Below are 22,787 nucleotides of genomic sequence, written 5' to 3'. Positions count from 1 at the left end.
TGAGCGGAGGAGCTCGCGGGAGAGGGATGACAGGAGGGTGCCACGGCTTTTCCCATCCCAGGACAGGATGGCCTCGCGGAATGAGCAGCCTGTGTTCCATGGCGGTCCCCATTACATAATGAACAGCAAACCACTGATGGGCAGCATGCCTGGCCGGGTGGAATGCCTTGCAGAGGGGGGGCCCAATAGGGGTGGCATGCGGGGCATGCACGACAGAGGGGGCATGGGTGGAAGAGACGGCATGCACGATAGGGAGGGCATGGGTGGAAGAGACGGCATGCACGATAGGAAGGGCATGGGTGGTAGAGGCGGCATGCACGATAGGGAGGGCATGGGTGGTAGAGGCAGCATGTTCGATAGGGAGGGCATGGGTGGAAGAGACGGCATGCACGATAGGGAGGGCATGGGTGGAAGAGACGGCATGCACGATAGGGAGGGCATGGGTGGTAGAGGCAGCATGTTCGATAGGGAGGGCATGGCTGGCAGAGGAGGTATGATTGATAGACGAGGCATGCACGAAAGACGGATAATTACGGAAGAGGGGGCATGCGAGAAAGAGGGGGCATGCACGAAAGAGGGGGCATGCACGAAAGAGGGGACATGCACGAAAGAGGGGACATGCACGAAAGAGGGGACATGCACGAAAGAGGGGACATGCAGGAAAGAGGGGACATGCACGAAAGAGGGGACATGCCCGGTCGGGGGGCATGCCCGGTCGGGGGGGCATGTCCGGCAGGGAGGCTATGGAAAAAAGGGACCCAACACTTCGCTGTGGGGTGAAGAGGACCAGAACGAGCCGCCTTTCAGGTAACTGGAGTATTCATTACAGAGCACGATTGGTATTTTGAGCGATGTTTTTGATTGTGAGAAATGGTGTAATGGTGTTTTTTTTATTTTATAGAGGGCCATCATACGATGATGAAGACCAGCGACCAGCCAGAGACATGCCTTCATCAGGTCTGTCAGATTATTATTTCATGTGTGTGATCTAGATATAAATTCTATTCAAAAAGTTTTCAAAAAATATATAGATGAAGGGACTACCGCGCATTATGTAATGTGCTTAGCTTTTTTCTCGTGCATACACTAACTTAGGTTCAGTTTTTAATGTTTTATTTGCTGGTGCCATCTATAATTCTGCCCTCCAAACTCTTCAGTTCTAACTTGTCACTTATTAAGATGACATTTATCGAGTATGTTACAGTTTTTAACATTTAGGGTGCATTAGATATGTAGTCAAATGTGATGAAGGATTTTTTTTATTATTATTGCAGCTTGCTTCAGACAGCATTAGAAATTTGAGGAAAATTGTAATATTCTAACTATGTGCAGTTGTCTTGCGCTGAATGCTTTCAACTATATTTTGGTCAGGAGATGAAATCAAGCGTGAAGAGCTCTACCTAAAGTTTTATGATGAAATCTCTAAACAGTATGACAGTGAGAGACCTGTGGACTGTGTTGTCATTGTGGCTTCACGGCAGCAAAAGTGAGTGGTGACATTTCGTGTGGATCTGCCACTGGCATCTGCTCCATATTGACTGCAGGATTTTATTTACATACTCTTAGTTCTTTCGGTAAAGTCACGTAGAAGGGAAACAAGTATAACCCGTAAAAACAAAGTTTTTCACTCTAAATCCTTTATATGCGTGGCATCGGCTAGAGTCCTCTCGTCCTCTGGCTTGAGATGGCTGCCACCTATGGGTCAGATGATTGTCTGCCAGTATTAAGCAATTGGTAATTAAATATTTAATTGTTTTCTCTAAACAGTGTAAAATTTTGGAGAAAAAATTTCACGAACATTAATTGTCACGCACAACGAGTCTGTGTGCAAAATGTCAGCTCGATTGGATCACGGAAGTGGGTTAAACAACGACCGAAAGATTTGCACGGTCGTAAGCAAGCAAGCACGCAAGCAAGCAAGCAAGCGAACTTAATATAAAGGATTTAAAAGAATATCAATCCCTGCAGTCACAAAAGCTTTAAATCAAGATTTTATTTACCCTGCCATTAAGTAAGTGATTACGTCATATTTGGCTACAATTCCCATGTAATGAGAAAAGGATATTCTTACAGTGATGCTGTATTGACACTAGGTGGAGACTTTAGGCTGGAGGAATTGTCATTCGGAAATGTAGAATTTTACATTCCGTAACTGAAAATGAATTACACACGTAAACGAAGTATAACTCCTAATATTTTATCGTGTAAAATTTTACAATCACGTTCCTATTTCACGAAAGCTTCAAGCGCTTTTGAGTTTAAACAAAAAAGCTTGACTTTTACACAAAGTCATTAGTTGATACTTTTGAACGTTTATATATGATGAAATAGCAATGGATTGGCTATTCCTGCTGGAAAATAATTAAGTAAAATTATTTGACTGGAGTTTCAACACTGAAAAAAATTGCGAATTTTGAATTACCAAAAATTATCATCTCCGTGCACCATTCTCTTACCGGCTTGATCTCAGTCCAGTTCTTTCACGGAACTTTGAGTATCTGACGTGGTCAACCACTTGTCAGTAGAAATAATATTTTGCAGAATTGCAAATCAAACTTTTACAATGGATGCTTCCTTCTAATTATCAACTCAGCTGAAATTGGAAAACTTACTATAATTGAAGGTACATTTTGGTGAGAGTCTGGAATTCAGGCCCACTGTAATATCATTGTTGGTGATTTGATATAAACACACGTTAACCCTTAGAGCCTCCTCAAATCTATATTGTCATGAATTCCTTATACTTTTTTCTTATTTAGCTGGGAGGGCATCTTGTAAAGTCTGCTCGCATTGCAATCAAGCGTTTGCGAACTGATAGCCCAGTCAGAAAGAGACTCAGCCCATACGACATCTGCGTTCTGTAAAATTAGTATCAGTTTTTGGGAATTCGGTGGTGGATCTTCGGAAGAGAGACTGACTCAGAAACTGCCTATGACGATGACTGCTACCAAGTACTCATTTAAGTATGTGACACAATTTTTAAATCCTTTATATTAAGTTTGCATGCTTGCTTGCTTGCTTGCGTGCTTGCTTACGACCGTGCAAATCTTTCGGTCGTTTTTTAACCCACTTCCCGTGATCCAATCGAGCTGACATTTTCCACACAGACTCGTTGTGCCAGACAATTAATGTTCGTGAAAAAAATTCCAAAATTTTACACTTTTTAGGCAAAAATTTTTTATTTTACGTATATTCAAATAGAACTCATTCTTGGCTTTGGTTGAACGTCACAGTATACGAGCCCAGAGCGTAAACCCGTCCACAGGCCGTGGCGGAGTAGCGCAGTTGGTAGCGCCCTCGCTTCCCATGCCAAAGGTCGCGGGATCGATCCCCGCGTCCTCCACAGGCGAATATATATTTAAATCCTTTATATTAAGTTCGCTGCCACGCATATAAAGGATTTATAGTGAAAAACTTTGTTTTTACGGGTTATACTTATTATTGCTCCATTCCTGACTTATTGGTTCTGTGGTGTTGCAGGGACTATGCAGAGAATATAGGAAAGCAAGCTCGGAATATGGGCCCTCACTGTGGATCTCATCATGCTGAGCTCGCAGAACCTCCTGGGCCAGGCCCTGAACGATGTAAGGAATGGAGGCTCCGCCTTCGCCATCGCCGTGAAGCCCCAACACGTGACGGACAACTGTTGCTCTGTCCACGTCCTTCAGGGGAACAAGCAACGTAAGCCCTCCGACCCCCGTATGCATCGTGGCAACCGAAAGGCAAGCTTCATTTGTGGATGTGGCCGGCTAGCTTGCTGCTCCATAAAGTCGGAAAAAGTGCGAAGGGAATCGCACTCCGCCATGGGAGAATCGTTGAAATTGGTGAAGGCTTTCTGTAGGCCTGATGATGAACGCTGGTCTTGTAAAAGTTGTGCAAACCTAATTTTTTTTTCACAGCAAAATGTTAACTTGCGTTTGGTGTCACCAGCCATGATGGAAAATGTTTTTCACCCAATAGGGAAGTTGAATTTTTTAGTTCCACGTGCATTGTTCGTTTTTAATTTCAAATTATACGTAATTATCGATTGGCAAAATATAATTTTGCGTACATCCATAGGTGCAATGTATGACAGTATTTTTTTTAATCCTTTATATTAAGTTCGCTTGCTTGCTTACGACCGTGCAAATCTTTCGGTCGTTTTTTTAACCCACTTCCCGTGATCCAATCGAGCTGACATTTTGCACACAGACTCGTTGTGCGTGACAATTAATGTTCGTGAAAATCATTTTCCGAAATGTTACACTTTTTAGGACAAAAATATTATATTTAATTACCAATTGCTTAATGGTGCAATGCAATCATCTGACCCATAGGTGGCAGCCATCTCAAGCCAGAGGACGAGAGGACTCTAGCCGCCACGCATGTAAAGGATTTAGAGTGGAAAACTTTGTTTTTACGGGTTATACTTATTTGCAATGCAATATCGTTTTCGCCTTTGTGTTCCTTTCAAATAAATGGAAACAAAGATTAAATAAACCTATGTTGTTGGGCTTACAGAGAAAAAAAAAATTCTCTGTTTCGATGCCACTGAAGGTGGCGTTTGTAGTGTTTGACTTTATCCGGGTAGCTTCGATGTGGCGCCATAAACATCGCGTTTTCCACCAGAACACCACCACACGCCTTTGCCCGTGGCCATGGAGCTCGTGGGTCGCGAGTTTGAGTCTTACATGGGCGACCTACGCGAGCGGCGGCGGCGGCGGCGGAGTGAGATCGCCAGACAAGCGGCCGAGCGCGCCGACAGCGTCTTGCGGCGCCAGCAGCGGCCGCACCGTTTCTCGCAAGTGCCGGAATTTCGAACTGGCTTTTCGACACAGGCCCCCCCCGCGCGTGCCCCACCAGCTCCGGACACCCTGGCCCCACCGCTACATGCGCGAGCGTCGCCCACAGATTCACCTCACCGGCCCGGTCCCGCGCGCGGCAACACGTCCAGGTACCCGAGTGAGCGGGCGGCAGCGGCAGCGGCCTACTCGCAGCATGCCAACTCGCCGTCGTCGTCGCTACGCAGCGCTCTGAGCGAGGCGAAGGACATGTCCCTGGAAGAGCTGGATCGCATCTCGGAGCAAGTGCGCTTTCTGCGTGAAAAGGCGCTCGACGAAAGAGGTACGGTGGCAGCGTGCGGGGGACTCTAGGGGCACTGGTGCTGTGTGTCTTGGGGTTGCTGCAGATAAGTGGTAGGCATTGGTGATGTCTCGTAGGCAATGTTAAGGCATTATCCGGGAAGATTGTAAAATATATTTTGGGTTAACTGTGACTGAAGCCATGAAACTTGACTTGAATTCCGGCACTACTGGAACACTCGAGGAAACTATTGAGAATAGCATTATATGTACTACGAAACTACAGTATATAATATGAACACTGCACATACGCTCATACTATGATGAGTTTAAACCAATAAAATAAGACTAACAATACCTCGTAAGTTGAATTCCACCTCTAGAATAACTTTAAATTTTCATGTATAACTACTATATGAATAAGAGCACCACTCTATTCATATAGTAACAAACAAAAACTTAACCTTACACTCAAAGTATAACTTGAACACTTTACAAGTAGATTAGTATAATCACCGAAACAGTGTAGTTATTTACAAACGGCTGTAAGTTATTAGTATAATGACATTACATCTATAACAACAATAAGCCTACCAAGATTGAAGAGGGCAAGAAATCTTGAAGTCATCGTCATTACCACATCAAAGGTGAGATTATCTTGTTACGGAGGCCAGGGGCCTGGGCACAGAAACATTGCGTAAATCTAAGCAGGACGCGGATCGGTGTACGCCGCGAAAAGTTCGTAGTGAGAAAAGCGAAGTTTACAGACGTGGATGGCACGTTGGCTTTCGCTATGGATCACGTCATCACTCCCACTCCACCGGCCGGTCGGTCGGCTGCAACAGGGATTTTGGCACCACTTCCCATGGACGCTGCTTCTGCTGCAGCAGCAGCGGCAGCAGCATCAGCTCGTTGGCTTTCGCTATGGATCACGTCATCACTCCCACTCCACCGGCCGGTCGGTCGGCTGCAACAGGGATTTTGGCACTACTTCCCATGGACGCTGCTTCTGCTGCAGCAGCAGCAGCAGCAGCATCAGCTCGTTGGCTTTCGCTATGGATCACGTCATCACTCCCACTCCACCGGCCGGTCGGCTGCAACAGAGATTTTGGCACCACTTCCCATGGACGCTGCTTCTGCTGCAGCAGCAGCAGCAGCAGCATCAGCTCGTTGGCTTTCGCTATGGATCACGTCATCACTCCCACTCCACCGGTCGGTCGGCTGCAACAGGGATTTTGGCACCACTTCCCATGGACGCTGCTTCTGCTGCAGCAGCAGCATCAGCTCGTTGGCTTTCGCTATGGATCACGTCATCACTCCCACTCCACCGGCCGGTCGGTCGGCTGCAACAGGGATTTTGGCACCACTTCCCATGGACGCTGCTTCTGCTGCAGCAGCAGCATCAGCTCGTTGGCTTTTGCTATGGATCACGTCATCACTCCCACTCCACCGGCCGGTCGGCTGCAACAGGGATTTTGGCACCACTTCCCATGGACGCTGCTTCTGCTGCAGCAGCAGCAGCATCAGCTCCGTTTCTCTTGGGAGAGGAGTGAACTTCACATTTGAGGTGGCCACTTGGTAATCCGGGTGTCCGTTTCCATGAAATTAACCCACAATTTAGCGGTAGCTGCGCATTAAAGGTGCGTGCGTGGCAGAGGTAAGCACAGCAGCGTTGCTCATGTTACAGTTGATTATCTCGTCAATAGTGAACCATGTTAGGAAGTGATTAATGTTGGTATAGTATATTGCAGGGGTCGGGAACCTTTTTGACTGGGAGAGCCATAAAAGCCAAATATTTCTAAATATATTTCATTGAGAGCCATATAGTATTTGTAACGTATAATAAATTAAATATGTCTTACTTTTAATGCGACTTCTGGTGCTGCGTGGTTTTGCTGATGGCCTTGTAGTCTGGTTCGTACGTGGTGAGGTTGAGCTTCGTGCAGGCGTTGAGGCCCCGTGACCCGTGAAATTTATCTTCAAAACTAATTTCTGTTTACTTTAAAATGACACGGTATTATTAAGCAATATCACAAGTATTTTAAATTCAGTTCCAAACTGATTTTTGTATTTTTTTTTCAACTCAAAATTGTCTGGGAGCCATATGCCGTCACCAGAAGAGCCATATATGGCTCGCGAGCCATAGGTTCCCGACCGCTGTTGTAGATAATTGTCAGTCTTTGCCTAATGCTGTAATGTTGCAGTTAAAGACCCTGTGAATATCATTCGCAACATTGAACGATTGTGCAAAATCAACATTTTAAATGGACACCCGAGTAAGCGAGATGTCCCATCTCACGAGGTTTTTTTTTCCTTCAGCTAAAATTCTGAATTCTGCCTTGAAGAAATTATGTTTGCAGTGTTTACATAAGCTGTTGTATTACCTGCCTCAAGCCCTAATGTTAATATTCAGTTTGTAAATAGGAAAGCAAATTTGGTGGAGAGGCTCAATTTAAGATGTCTTCATATGGTGTGTTTTTCAGTGTCTTTTTTAAAATCCTTTATATTAAGTTCGCTTGCTTGCTTGCGTGCTTGCTTGCTTACGACCGTGCAAATATTTCGGTCGTTTTTTAACCCACTTCCCGTGATCCAATCGAGCTGACATTTTCCACACAGACTCGTTGTGCCAGACAATTATTGTTCGTGAAAAAAAATTCTCCAAATTTTACACTGTTTAGGCAAAAAAAAATTATTTTACATATATTCAAATAGAACGCATTCATGGCTTTGGCTGAACGTCACAGTGTAGGAGCCCAGAGCGTAACCCATCCACAGGCCGTGGCGGAAGTAGCGCAGTTGGTAGCGCCCTCGCTTCCCATGCCAAAGGTCGCGGGATCGATCCCCGCGTCCTCCACAGGCGAATATATTTTTAAATCCTTTATATTAAGTTCGCTGCCACGCATATAAAGGATTTATAGTGAAAAACTTTGTTTTTACGGGTTATACTTATTTCTGGCATTGCATTCATTTTGGCTCAGGGTATGTGAATATTATTTTAGAGTTTTTTTGATAATTCCCATTTTTCAATTTGTCATTTCTTATGTCCTTCAGCAAGGGTGATTTTAGAATTTCACCATTTTTATTACTGCAGTACAGAAACTAAACTTGGTAAGGCGTTACACCTTTTCACATCTAGCAGCTTTCCTCTACGACGAAGAGAAACACATTTCTAGAAAAAAAATAGTCAATGTAGCCTCTTTAACACGTCACATATTTTGATTTCAATTGTGTGCCAGGAATGCGTAATCAGCCAGCCGCCCCGCCACGCTTGGCTGAGGGAGGGATTGGAATGCACCATCTTCAACAGAACACACCACCGGCTCGCCAGAGACTTGACCAACAACTGCCCAACATGGCAAGCAAAGCCGTAGGCGCGTACGCTAACAGAGCGGCGGCCGACGCGCCCGGCGCTGCTTTTAACAGCGGTAACAACAACGACGGCGGCGGTGGAGGTGCAATGGCGGCGGGGATGGGAAGGCAGGGGAGCTTGCCCCCATCGGGCCACACGGCGGGCAGACAGCAGGCGAACAACATGGGGCAAGTGGCGGCGTCGCGTCCTCTCTCCCCGCTGCGACGCAACTCGCGCTGGCTGCCAGGAACGCCGTCGGTAGGCGCGCAAGTCCGAGTTGAGCCACGCACCCATGGAGGATGCGCTGCAGCCGCGCGCCACCACTCTCTGCGCAGGGAGCTCAGGGTCAGGTCGGTGGTTACGGCAACTACGGCAACATGGGCAGGGATTTCTCGGACCAAGGCGTGCGAATGCCGTCGCAGCAGCAGCAGCAACTGGTGCCTCCGCAACAGCAGGAGCGCGTCACCACCAGCACGACATTCGGTCCCACCACTGTAAACCTGTCGTCTCTCGGCCTGGATAACCCCAACGTGCGCAAGGCGCTTGACATGCTCATGCAGAGCGCTCCGGCGATATCGCAGCTCGTTAAGCAGGCATCGGCTGCCGTGTCGCAGAAGGGGCAGTCGGCGGCTTTGGTGGAGCCAGCAAGCACCCGTGTTTCGGTCGCCACCGCAGCAGCAACAGCAGCAACAGCGGCCACTGATGCAGCAGCAACAAATGCCCTCGCAGCCGACCCACGGCATGGGCCAGCAGCAGGGCTATGGAGAGGAGAAAGGTTGGGCCAGACAGCAGCAGCCAGCCTTTCGGCAGCAGCACCCGCAGTTCCAACAGCAGGCCCGCTGGGATGAACAGTACCAGCAGCGCTACTGAAGCATGAATATGGAACCACGTTTTGAGAAGTCTGGGCAACCCTACTTTAGGTGTATTGAGAGGTCAGGGGTACACGATGCATTGCTTTATGAATAGTAGGGTAGAAGGCTTGCTGTTCCTCCGGCCACACACAATCATGTAATGGGCGCAAAGCTGCACACACACACCTAGAGAAAAGCATTGTACCGTGTACCCCAGCGGTCGGGAACCTATGGCTCGCGAGCCATATATGGCTCTTTTGGTGACGGCATATGGCTCCCAGACAATTTTGAGTTGAAAAAATAAATAAAAATCAGTTTGGAACTGATTTTAAAATACTTGTGATATTGCTTAATAATACTGTCTCATTTTAAAGTAAACACAAATTAGTTTTGAAGATAAATTTCACGGGTCACGGGGCCTCAACGCCTGCATGAAGCTCAGCCTCACCACGTACGAACCAGACTACACAAGGCCATCAGCAAAACCACGCAGCACCAGAAGTCGCATTAAAAGTAAGACATTTAATTTATTATACGTAAAAAATTACTATATGGCTCTCAATGCAATATATTAGAAATATTTGGCTTTTATGGCTCTCCCAGTCAAAAAGGTTCCCGACCCCTGGTGTACCCCTTGCTGTGGAGTTGGCACTGGGAGAGAGAATGGTAAGTGCGTGTATCAGGCGGCTGGTGTAATGTTTTTCAACGGAGCGAGTGAAGCATGTTCCCGGAGCAGCAGGGTCTACAATTGAGCTGTGGTGCACTGCAAGAAATTGAGGCTGGCAGTTTTCCACAGATGCAGGGAGCATCCTAATGGTTGGAGGTGTGCTGGTGTGCAGGCAGTGTCAGTGTGGTTGAATCAAGCGACTCGTAAATTATTTCCTGATACTTTAAGAATGGTACACGTGAAACGGGTTCCGGAGACACTTGTAGATGTAACTTCTTTATTACAATACAACACTCCAACAGTCCAACTCTCCAACAGTCCTGATACTCTGTTACAGCCTAGGTACACTAGCCTAGCTACACAGCCTAGATATTCTACTCTGGCTACGCTCCGGAACTCGCCCTCACAAGGTCGTAGAGTCGGGAGTTCCAGAGTCCCAGCGCTGGCTCTCACAGCGTCCCAGGGTCTTCCGATGGCTGGTCGTGGGTCTTGGGTCTTGAGTTACAACTGGGCCCCGATCGTCCAGGGAGCTCTCCTTTTATGCCTCGTCCCCAACGAGGGGTGGGGCCGTGTGCGCCACCAGACATCCCACAGAGCACACACAGCCCCCCCCCCCCCGTTGGCGGCACCCAGAGGATTAAGCGTCTGGACCCCCTGGGATCCCAGCGCCTGGCGCCCAGAGGATTAAGTGTCTGGACCCCCCTGGGATCCCAGCGCCTGGTGCCCAGAGGATTAAGTGTCTGGACCCCCCTGGGATCCCAGCGCCTGGCGCCCAGAGGCTTAAGCGTTTGGACCCCCTGGGAACCCAGCGCCTGGCGCCCAGAGGCTTAAGCGTCTGGACCCCCTGGGAACCCAGCGCCTGGCGCCCAGAGGCTTAAGTGTCTGGACCCCCTGGGAACCCAGCGCCTGGCGCCCAGAGGCTTAAGCGTCTGGACCCCCTGGGAACCCAGCGCCTGGCGCCCAGAGGCTTAAGCGTCTGGACCCGCCCGGGATCCCAGAGCCCCCAGCAGCCCCTCCCCTCTTGGGCTGGCACAGTGGCCCTCTCATGGCACTGCACCTGTAGTATAAATGGGCTGTTCTATGGCGACAGTGGGTGTACTATACACAAGGGCTCACTAGAGGGCACATTCCAGATGTGACGGAGCACGTGGCCCAGAAGGGGATGGCCACGTGCTGACTCAGCAATCTTTGAAATACGTAATCGACCAGGCTATGCGTTGTGTGTTGACCGACTCTCTGTGTTGTATTACATAACATTTCGATATTTTGCTAGGTTATTTAATTTAGTGTGTTCTTTCTCCCTCTCTCCTAATGTTCAAGCCTGCGTACTTACTACGCGTCTCTTCGTACTCATTGACATGTTAATGTTTTCTCTAACCCCTCCCTCTCTCTGCCTCCGCCCCCCTCTGTCTATTTAAGGCCTCGCCACAGAGACGATCCCCCCTCTCTGTGCCTGTGTTGCTCTCTCTCTGTGTACCTTGGTGATGTCTGTCTGCTTATATGTTTGTCTATAGTTTTCTGGTTAGATTTTATGTCGCTATTTCATTTATACCCGATGACGATTGCTTGTGTTGCAATCGAAACGTCGTATTATGCTAGTATTTAATTTATTATTTTATCTTTATACGTGACTTCACCGAAAGAACCAAAGAGTAATTCCTGCAGTCACGAAAGCTCCAAATTTAAGATCGTGATGTGGACCCAGAGTGTGACTGACGGGGAGGGGGGGGGGGGTGCGGAGTCCCCGCGTGGTTCTTCAACCGCGGGAAAGAAGTCGTCCACTTCCATCTTCGCTTTTCAGCCTCCGTACGCGTCGCCTGTTCCCGTCCAACGGTAGCGAAGGGGTTCCGCTCAAACGGCGAAGTGGGTAGGGACGGCGGCCACCACCTTACGTGCTTAGCCCGCGATGAGCGCAGTCGCTCGCAATGTGCTTGGTTCACCTGGGAACGTTGAAATCAATAAAAGTAAAATAAAAATCACGACGTTTCGGAGGCAACACAAGCTTCCGTCTTCAGTGGAACCGTCACAGCCACGACAGCTGCATCAAGTAAATGAGAGATTGCAATAGACTGCATTCTATTCCTAGTCTTAAGCCTCACCTTACCAAATTAATAAAAAGTGTGCCGTACTTGGCCCTTCCCCCCTCTCCAACCATTATATATACGGAGTGGTAGCTCTTGCGATCTCTCATTTACTTGATACAGCTGTCGTGGCTGTGACGGTTCCACCTGAAGACGGAAGCTTGTGTTGCCTCCGAAACGTCGTGATTTTTATTTTATTTTACTTTTATTAATTTTAATGTTTTACCTACACGGTGACTTTACCGAAAAACCTAAGAATATGAATCCTTGCAGTCACGAAAGCTTCAAATCTAGAATCACCTTGGAACGTTGAATAGTGTTGGTTGTGTGAGAGAATAAAACTTGCTGCCTCCCAGTCTTGGCGTGCGCCTGATGAGAACCCACTGCATTTGCGTTGATGTGTGGTAATGGGATGTTGTGGGCGTATGTTTTTTTATCTGTACAAGGGAGATCGTTTAAACGCAGTTTTTGTGTATATCTGGTGCATAATGGTTGAATGATAGCTTTCAAACACTGCGCAAAATTCAATGCAGAACTCCTGTGATCCGCTGTGACACGGGGGAACACCAATAGAGCTGCTGATCTTATTATCTGTGGGGCCATCTGCGAATCTTTACCTTCCAGCTAAAAGGAGCAAAATGACAGATAACCTCGCCGATAAGAGGATGAGAATACCGCGTGACTCCTCTAATCCCAATTTTTATATTTTTCAAAAAAACAATATACACAACACCACGTCACCTGCTGTTCAGATTTGGCCACAGCTGTTCACAAACCGCATAGCCAACATCTTAAATGCCGTTTGTTTTGTCAATATAAATCGGAGCCGGCTGCTACGGTATAATAAGGACGTGCGCCCGCTAAACTCAAGCCCTCGTATCCACCGATGGAGTGAGGAAATATAACGAAAAAATTTAAAACAGAAACTCACGCAAATTAAGAAGTTAGCTAAAGTAACAAAAAGATTTGGGTTGCTTTAATGAAACATCCACCCCGACTCGTGCATTTATACGTTGGCCCAATGCGGAAGCCGCGATGCCACAAAAAACGCGTTCTAAGGAGATTGAACTCTCAATCAGAGGTCGCAACCAGGTACCCGATACCCGTACCCTACCCGATACCCGTACCCTACCCGATAGCCGTACCCTACCGATAGCCCGTACCCTACCCGATACCCGTACCCTACCCGATACCCGTACCCTACCCGATACCCGTACCCTACCCGATACCCGTACCCTACCCGATACCCGTACCCTACCCGATACCCGTACCCTACCCGATACCCGGACCCTACCCGCTACCCGTACCCTACCCGATACCCGTACCCTACCTACCCGATACCCGGCTACCCGTACCCGGCCGGGTACGGGTACCCGTTTGCGACCCTGGTGCGGCCGGGTACGGGTAGGCCGTGAGTCACTGGTGAGTAACCATTTACACCATTGGAACCTCCTTTACCAGTAGAAAAATATGATAATTGTTTTTTTACCCTTTTATCTTGCAACAAAACTGACACCTTTTTTTACAAGGAGTCATGTTTGCATAGACCACAATACCTGCAGCCATAATGCAAACAAAAACATAACTCTGATAATGTAAGCAGATACACACAGACACACACACACAGATACACACAGACACACAGATACACACAGACACACACAGATACACACAGACACACACATACACACAGACACACACACTGACACACACAGATACACACTGACACACACACAGATACACACAGACACACACATACACACAGACACACAGACACACACACAGATACACAAAGACACACACAGATACACACAGACACAGATACACACAGACACACACAGATACACACAGATACAGACACACACACAGATACACACACAGATACACACAGACACACACACACACACAGATACCTGTTTGCGACCCTGGTGCGGCCGGGTACGGCTAAGGAATCAAACCCCGTTTGCGACCTCTGCTCCCAACACTCTGGGCTACAAACCCAGCAGAGCTGAATCCCCCGAGCTACGAGGCTGGGAGCCCGACGTGCCGCCCCCACACCGTCGCGTGAGTGGGGTGCCCGCGCTCTGCCGCTAGAATCTTTACAAAAGGCACAGACGGTCGCCTCCGATTGAACCTTGACGACGGAAGAACGTCGAGCAAAGAGACGGTGAAAACTGCGGCGGTGCATTGGGGGGGGGGGGGGGGGGGCGAGGAAATGGAACGTGGGGTGGCAAAAATCGATTGGCCGGTGACGCCGCGGCGGCGGCGAGGGTGAAACTCGCTCGCGCTAGAGCCAAGACGTGCGGCCGGTGCCTCTGCCGGCGGCAGGCGCCAGCGGCGATCTGCTCTGGGGGCTCCTGGTCGGGTCTCGGCGTCGCCCCCCCCCAGCTCCCTCTGAAGATCCCGCAACTCGTCACGGAGTTGATGCAATTCCCGCGGCGACATCGCTGCTGCGGGAGGAGCTGTGGGAGCTGCTGCTGCGAGAGCTGCTGCTGTGGGAGGAGGTGCCGTGGGAGGAGGTGCCGTGGGAGGAGGTGCCGTGGGCTCCGGCTCGCCGGCGGGATCCGCCACCCTAGAAACGAGTCGAATTTCAGTGTTTTCATTAACAACAATAAATATACACACTCTCTCTCCATGATAGAGGGTTTGTCTGGGTTATATTGCGTGTATAATGTATAGTGCAGTGTATAGTGTAGTGTAGTGTGTAGTGCATAGTGTGGTGTATAGTGTATAGTAGTGTATCGTGTAGTGTATAGTGTAGTGTATAGTAGTTTATAGTGTAGTGTATAGTGTAGTGTATAGTGCAGTGTATAGTGTAGTGTATAGTGTAGTGTATCGTGTAGTGTATAGTAGTGTATAGTGTAGTGTATCGTGTAGTGTATAGTGTAGTGTATAGTGGATAATGTGATCTAAACCCAAACACCTCGATGATGAATAATAATAGTTAACGCCGTCATGTATGAGGAGCGGTGTGAGCGCTCGCGGACTTTACCCAGATCTTTCAAGAATTTGTGAGCTCCTCACACAATCCAGCCTGTGGGTTAAACCCAGGATGGATCATAGGCAGGCCAGCCTAAATGTTTCTAACCGGCGAAGATGCTCCATTAGGGGGGTCCACGTTTCGCAAGCGTAGAGAAGGGAGGGAATGACTGTGGCCGAGAAGACCTGAAGCTTCGTGCGGAGCGACAGACCAGGTAGCTTCCACACAGCGTTACGCAACCGATGAAAAGATATTGCCGCTCGACTGATTCGGAGTGAGACCTCTGCTGTTAAACTGGAGATGGTCATAAGCACACTGCCCAGGTATGAGTAACTCTCCACTCTCTCCACAAATGCCCCATCACCGATTGGGAGTTGTGGGGGTGGAGTGTCCGATGGTACAAAATACCCAGGCAGGTGCTTAGTTTTGGTGGGGCTGATGGTAAGGCCCCACCTCTTAGTGGCACGCTCCAGTCTCAGCAGCAGCGTCTCCAACTCCTCCTCTGAATGAGCAGCTATTACCAAATCATCGGCATACATAACGTGGTTGACCAATAGGGAGCCATCCCTTGACCGCACCGGGGCATCGATCAGCCTCCCATTATATCTGTACCAGATGGAAATTCCCCCGGTACAGCTGTTGAAGGCTTCACTAACCACGTGGTCAAAATAGATGTTAAATAATGTGGGAGCCAGAGGACATCCATGTCGCACCCCAAGGTGTACAGGGAATGGCTCTGACTCCCGGCCATGTAGTTTTACCCAGGCCCGCTCACCATCATGAAGGTCCTTAATGATCGTGAGCAGAGGGTCAGGGACTCCGAAAGCACGAAAAACAACCCAGAGCCCAGGCCTACTGATGGTATCATAGGCCTTGACCAGTTTAATAAAGCAGAGATGTAGGTCTTGTTAGAATTCCCTACACCTCTGCTGTAGCAGACGGACAGAAAATATGGCATCTGTGCAGGACTGCCCTTTCCTGAAACCACATTGGGGCTCCGCAAGCCTCTCATCAGCGTGCCTAGCAAGGCGATGTTGTGAGATGCCCCTGTAGTTGTTAGTCTGTGCAGGGTCGCCCTTCTTAAAGAGGGGGACCACCAGGGCATCCTCCCAATCCTGCGGAACCCGTCCAGTGGTCCAGACTGTTGTTATGATGTCATATAGGGCAGTCTGTGCACAAACGCCACCCTCCCTCAGCATTTCTCTTGAGAGATCATCTCTGCCCGGTGCCTTTCCTCGTCTCAGGTTCTGGATCGCTTTCAGTACTTCCTTAGATAGCACCTCAGCCAGCCACTTACAGGGGGTGACTTCCTCTTCAAATAATGAGGCACCGTAGCCTTAGCAGGGTTATCCTCTCTTTGTCCCACAATGTTTTCCAGGGTGGGAGATTTCCCCTCTCCCAGGACCTCACAGAAATGCTCAGCAAATCTGCAAACCTGTTCCTGGGGGTCGGAGATTGGATCACCGTTCTTTCCCCTAATGATGGTAATAGGTGTGGTGCTGCAGGTTACTTTTTTATGGAATTAAACGATTTGTGATCGCAGGCCATTGAGGCAGACTTCATCTCTTCAGGAACCTGCAATCACCAACCATCCTTGCAGCGCCTTAAGGCTCTCCAAACCTCTAAACGAAGGCTGCGGTAAGCCTCCTCATTCTCGGACGTGGGATGCTGTAGACGATGAGAGTGGGCCTGTCGCTTTTTCTCAGCCAGCCTGAACACCTCGTCTGTCAGCCAGGCTCTCTGAGGAGGTCTGGACCGTGTACTCAAAGCAGCCATTGCAGCTGCATGAGCCACAGTCCTAAACCTCGCCCATTTCCCCTCGACATGAGGAATGAGGGACGATGCCAACCCCAGCCGCAAGCAATGATGAAATTCTCGCTTCAAACTTTCATCAGCTGAGACCAGGCCACCTTAGGTTGGAATGGGGTCCTGGGTGTAGACCCACCACCGGAGTGGAAGAATGGCAGGCGCATCTTACAGATGACAAGTCGATGGTCAGAGGGCAGATCAGCTCCACGGTAGGTCCTGGTGTCAAGGACATGGGCCCGCATCCACTGTTCCGTCACAATGTAGTCCAGCAGATGTTCTTGCCTGTGTAGTGACTGTGATTGTCACTGCGTGGTGCCGGGCTTACGAAGCCACGGCGGATGATGTGTTGGCATTACGTGTAGCCCGCTAGCAGGGCGTAGTACCAGCCCTAGCGGGGCTTGGGTGAGCGCTGGTCAGCGCGGAGGCACCACGTAGAGCATGCGGTGCGGGATCCTGGCGAGGGAGCGAGAGGGAGCGTCAGCCAGCCAGGGTTACGTTGGGGCACGATACGCTGGTTGACCTGCCGACACGTGACCGGATGATATTGGGACGGGGCTGCTGGGCAGTCACGTGGTACAAAACAGCTCTCGGGGAGCCTTCGGGAAAGATCTCGAGAGATCTAGAAGGTGGGCGGGGCGAGGGGTTCTAGATTTGAAGTTTTCATGACTGCGATGATTCATACTCTTTGGTTTTTTCGGTAAAGTCACGAAAAATAAAATAAATGAAAACAATTAAATCACGACGTTTCGGGCGCAACGCAAGTGTCCGTCATCAGGTGGGAAAGCGTGGCCTGCTGCTGATGCAGACCAAAGAGTGAGGGGCTCGGGGTTCTTCGTGTTGCTGGTGATGAAGATCCACGTCGGGTTGAAGAAGCCTCTAGTCTGAACCCCCGACGTCCCCGTCGCGTCAACCGCGTGACGTCGCGTCAACTGCGACGTTCCCAGTCGCGTCAACCGCAAAATCACCGTCACGTCCGCCTCTTGGTACCCCTTACCGCAGGCACGTCAAGGCGTTGCAGAACGCCGCGGAAGGCGAGGCGGACGAGCCGGGTGGGGAGGGTGAGGCGGGTGAGTCTCCAAAATTGCTCCTCCAGCCGCTCTCTGGCACCAGCACGTGCTCCACCAGTGCCGGGAGGCAAAGCTCCACCAGCGCAGCCCTCAGAGACTCGTGGCACGACAGGTTCCACAGCGTGCCTGGGGTAGGGGTGGCGAGGGTGGGTGGTGAGCGTGGGTGGTGAGTGTGGGTGGTCAGAGTGGGTGGTGAGTGTGGATGGTGAGTGTGGGTGGTGAGTGTGGATGGTGAGTGTGGGTGGTGAGAGTGGGTGGTGAGAGTGGGTGGTGAGTGTGGTGGTGAGTGTGGATGGTGAGCGTGGGGTGGTGAGTGTGGGTGGTGAGTGTGGATGGTGAGTGTGGGTGGTGAGTGTGGGTGGTGTGGGTGGGTTTCTACCGGTGATCTTCTCCAGGGTGTGAGGGTTGTGAGTGCGTCCCAGCAGGCTGGCTAAGGCCGCGAGGCTTCCATTGTTGTTAAATGCCAATGCGCCAGCATGGCTGGAGCTGAGGATTTGCAACACCTCGCATGCACACGCAAGCACCTGTGGGGGCATGGGGAGGTGAGGAGATACACAAACAACAACAACTGCCATTCGCCAGACCATGTGCACCTTGAGGCCACGTGAAGTGTCAAAAACGCCCACTGGCAGGAGGTCAAGGGGCAAACCCAGGTGCACGGGTCAACTGACTGAGATGACCGAGACGACTGGTTGATGCACCACCTGTGCCCCCTACTGTGCCAACTTGCTGTGCTTTAGGCACCCCGGCGCTCCGCTCGTTGTTGTGAGCGTCGCTCCTCCGCCCTCCGTTGTTGTTGGAGGGCGACTGCCTCCAACTGCCCAGTAGCGTCCTTCACGAGCCTCCACCACTGAGGCCGATCTTGACAACGCTGGTACCAGTCGTTGGCAAGTCCACTCAGCTCCACGTTCTCCGGTACCACATCACTCCATCTCTTCTCTAGCCCGTGCCGTGCACAAAGATCCCCCGTGTAGCCTTCACAGACTGTAGGGGCAAGTGCTGTTAGTGAGTAGCACCTGTAAAGGCCGGCACGGCACACGAGGGGGTCGGTGGCCAACACCTCGCCCTTTGTCTCCCTAGCAGCGATGTTTACACATTTGAGGCTGAGTCGACCTACACACACAGACACATATCCTTGTCCCCCCATGCGCCCCACCCGTGGTCTCACATGGTCGTCCTCCTCACACTCAACGAGCAGCGTGAATATTGAGCGCAGCTTCCCAGCCGCCCACACCACCGCCAACTCCTCAGGTTGCTCGCAATCGACGCCACCACCGGCAACATCACCAGCAGCAGGGGCAGCAGGGACAGGGGCAGCAGGGGCAGCAGCAGGGGCAGCAGGGGCAGCAGCAGCAGGGGCAGGGCGCGGAGCGTCAGACAGGAGGGCCGCAGTGGCCATGGTGGTGACAAAGTCCTTTGGCCTGGGAGGGGGGGAGTGGGGGAGAGGTGAGCGTGTGTGTGTGTAGACATTACACACAGACACACACACATTACAACAACAGCAACCGCAATTCGCCACTAAGTGGCGGTGACGTCATCACGACGCTTGTGCCAGGCCACGTGCACCTTGAGGCCACGTGAAGTGTCGAACGCCCGCTGGCAGGTCACGGGGCAGACCCAGCAGGTGCCACGGGTCGACTGAGATGACCGAGATGACTGGCTGATGCACCACCTGTGCCCCCTACTGTACCAACTTGCCGTGCTTTAGGCACCCGGCGCTCCGCTCGTTGTTGTGAGCGTCGCTCCTCCGCCCTCCGTTGTTGTTGGAGGGCGACTGCCTCCAACTGCCCAGTAGCGTCCTTCACGAGCCTCCACCACAGAGCCGATCTTGACACCCGCTGGTACCAGTCATCGGCAAGTCCACTCAGCTCCACGTCCTCCTGTACCACATCACTCCATCTCTTCTCTAGCCCGTGCCGCACACCGTTTAGCCCCCTCGATCCGGCCGAACAAAAGCTGTTTAGGCATGCGGTGGCTGGGCATGCGGGCTACATGACCCAGCCAAACGCAGCCTTGCCTGCCGGAGGAGCTCACTGATGGGGGACTTTGCCCAGATCTTTCAAGGATTTGTGAGCTCCTCACACAATGCAGCCTCGTTAAACCCAACAAGCACCACCACAACAACCACCACACAAACAACAACCACCACCACACAAACAACAACAACCATCACCACAACAACCACCACAACCCACCACCCCACACAAACAACACCACAACAAAAACCACCACACAAACAAACCACAACAACAACCACCACCACACAAACAACCATCACCACAACAACCACCACCACACAAACAAGAAACCACCACAACAACAACCACCACCAAACCAACCATCACCACAACAACAACCACCACACAACAACAACCACCACCACACAAACAACAACAACCACCACCACCACACAAACAACAACCACCACAACCAACACCACACAAACAACAACCACCACAACAAACCACCACCACCAAACAACACCACCACAACAACCACCACCACACAACAACCACCACCACAACCACTACAAACCACCACCACAACAACAACCACCACTACAAACCACCACCACAGCAACCACCACCACCACAACCACCACAACAACCACCACAACAACCCCACAACCACAACAACCACCACCACAACCACTACAACCACCAACAACAACCACCACAACAACCACCACTACAACCACAACCACCACCTCACACCAATACAACCACCACCACCACTACAACCACCACAACAACAACCTCCAACCTGGGTGCCGCCATCTTGAACTTGGCGATGGTCCTCCGGGTGATGACGTCACCGGGAATCGTTTGTTCGATTCTCATCGATTCTAATCGTTGGTTTGCGCGTCTCTCTCTGCTAATCGATTCCCATCGATTATAATCATCGTTTTGCGTGTCTCCCTCTCTCTGATGATCGATTATCATCGATTCAATTATCCGTTCCGCTGGCTCCGTGTGGCTATGAGATGTTGACCACCTCGCCTGGTCTACAGGATGTCGTGGGTTCGATCTCTCTCTCATCATCATCACGGTGGTGAGTGATGGTGGTGAGTGATGGTGGTGAGTGATGGTGGTGGTGGTGAGGCCACCTCCATCACTACCATCACCACCACCTCCACTATTACCACCACCACTGTAACGTCCACCAACACCACGACCTCTACTTCCAACATCACCCATCCATCACACCATCAACACCACCATCACCACCTCCATCATCACCACCATCACCACCATCACCACCCCATCATCACCATCATCACCACCATCACCACCATCATCACCACCATCATCACCATCATCACCACCATCACCACCATCACCACCACCATCATCACCACCATCATCACCACCCCATCACCACCATCATCACCACCATCATCACCATGATCACACCACCATCACCACCACCATCACCACCACCATCACCACCACCATCATCACCACCATCACCACCATCCACCATCATCACCATGATCACCACCACCATCACCACTGCAACTCAGTTTGTACAAACTGAAATGTCGTGATTTTTATTTTATTTTACTTTTATTAATTTAAAATTTTTACCTACGTGGCTTTACCGAAAGAAAATCAACCTAAGAGTATGTGTGTGTGTGTGATATCAGCAAATTCCATTGGCCAACATCTAATTTGTTTTATTTGAAGGCCACAACATTGTTGACGAACGTGCTGAGTGTTTTGTCTTCATGAGACGCGTTGTTGTGTGTGACCACCACGTGTGCGCACAATGCACGAGCTGGCAGCATGAGCGCTCGGCGTGGAGCGGTGGCGCAGTTGTTAGCGCACACCATCAGAAGTGTTTATACTGGAGGAATCCGATGAGCGATAAAGCTCTTTTAGACAGATGTCAAGTCGGGGCCGGTCAGAACGTGCCAACAACAAACGACACAGAGACACAATAGGAGTCCTAAGTAGAGGGAAAGGTAATCGAATCACTTACAAATGTACACAAACTTAAACTTAACTATTTTCTAGTTTAGTTTACAGCACTCCGCTGCAAATCCAGCAACTTGAGTTTCAATTCCCGGCCACTGCTGACATCAGCGGTGAGTCACATCTGAACCACATCGTGGTTGCCTTTCACCACATCCCCGCGGTGACCAGCGTGGTGAAGTATGGTCAAACATGCCCACGGCGAGGGGGAGGCATTCATCCAGCAGCAGGGCATGACACAGCGCTCCTCCGTACGTTGTGTGTCTATAGTTATACGAATCAGAATATTTATTTTAAATTTGAGAAATCCGAGCTTCGAAGCTCTTTTTTTCAGAAGTTCAGAAGTTTCACTGGACGAGAAAGCCCGGACCAGCTGACAAGCCCTCCTTTTCAAGGGCGACACGGCCGGCAGACAACATCAAAGCACTCCACAATTACAGATTTTATTATTAAAAAAATTTTATTAGAAAAGTGCTCCTGTTATACACTTTGACACGGGGGCGGTGGGGGGAAATATCCTTTATCCGCTGGGAAATAAAAAAAAATAAGCCACGGAAATTCACGGCAACACAAAAAATAAAAGGCAGAATCGGAGCGGCTGCGGTTGGGAGATGTTGGTGTGGACCCAGCGCCCTCGGAGGATCAGAGGGATGTGCGAGTAACGAAGCAAAAACAAGTCTCCGCGGGAGAGAGGCAGTTCTGTTGCCTAACTCCGTCGCGTACTTGCGGATTCTGTGGCGTACAAACGCGCTCGATCTGGGGATTTACCCCCCCCCCCACCCCTTGCAGATGACAATGGGATCTCGGCTGGTTAACAAAACTAACAAAAAAACGCCAATACACGTGGCCGTGGACTCAATTCAATTAGTTTGTACCGAATTACTTCAAACTGCGCTTCCTGTAACATTGTGCACGAGCGGAATTGTCTTTAGTGAACACAACACGCCGT

At 50.2% G+C, this 22,787-nt stretch overlaps 1 protein-coding gene and 1 pseudogene across 1 annotated transcript; one reads left to right on the top strand and one right to left on the bottom strand.

The window, feature by feature from the left end:
* The first annotated feature begins 349 nt into the window (after positions 1-349).
* LOC133362299 (nuclear receptor coactivator 5-like) lies at positions 350-9,432 on the top strand (annotated as a pseudogene).
* Positions 9,433-11,724: 2,292 nt separating this feature from the next.
* Positions 11,725-20,646, bottom strand: LOC133362300 (proline-rich protein 12-like). Its single transcript, XM_061581224.1, has 7 exons — positions 20,628-20,646; positions 19,033-19,285; positions 18,244-18,388; positions 17,792-17,990; positions 14,322-14,580; positions 12,626-12,632; positions 11,725-11,744 (listed from the first exon to the last, which is right to left on the bottom strand). The coding sequence occupies exons 1-7, from the start codon at positions 20,639-20,641 to the stop codon at positions 11,725-11,727; spliced, it is 897 nt and encodes a 298-aa protein (XP_061437208.1). The 5' UTR covers positions 20,642-20,646.
* Positions 20,647-22,787: the final 2,141 nt, after the last annotated feature.

This window comes from Lethenteron reissneri, unplaced genomic scaffold (assembly GCF_015708825.2).
Source record: "Lethenteron reissneri isolate LAM-NWPU_2019-01 unplaced genomic scaffold, ASM1570882v1 scaffold_143, whole genome shotgun sequence".
NCBI lineage: Eukaryota > Metazoa > Chordata > Hyperoartia > Petromyzontiformes > Petromyzontidae > Lethenteron > Lethenteron reissneri.
Note: the sequence above shows the minus strand (reverse complement) of the source record. Positions and strands in the feature narration are given on the sequence as shown.

Coding starts and splice junctions, on each gene's coding strand:
- LOC133362300 (XM_061581224.1), bottom strand. Junction 17,991..18,243: donor CACCCTGGAGAAGATCACCG/GTAGAAACCCAC, acceptor CCCCTACCCCAG/GCACGCTGTGGAACCTGTCG. Junction 14,581..17,791: donor AACGCCTTGACGTGCCTGCG/GTAAGGGGTACC, acceptor ACTCGTTTCTAG/GGTGGCGGATCCCGCCGGCG.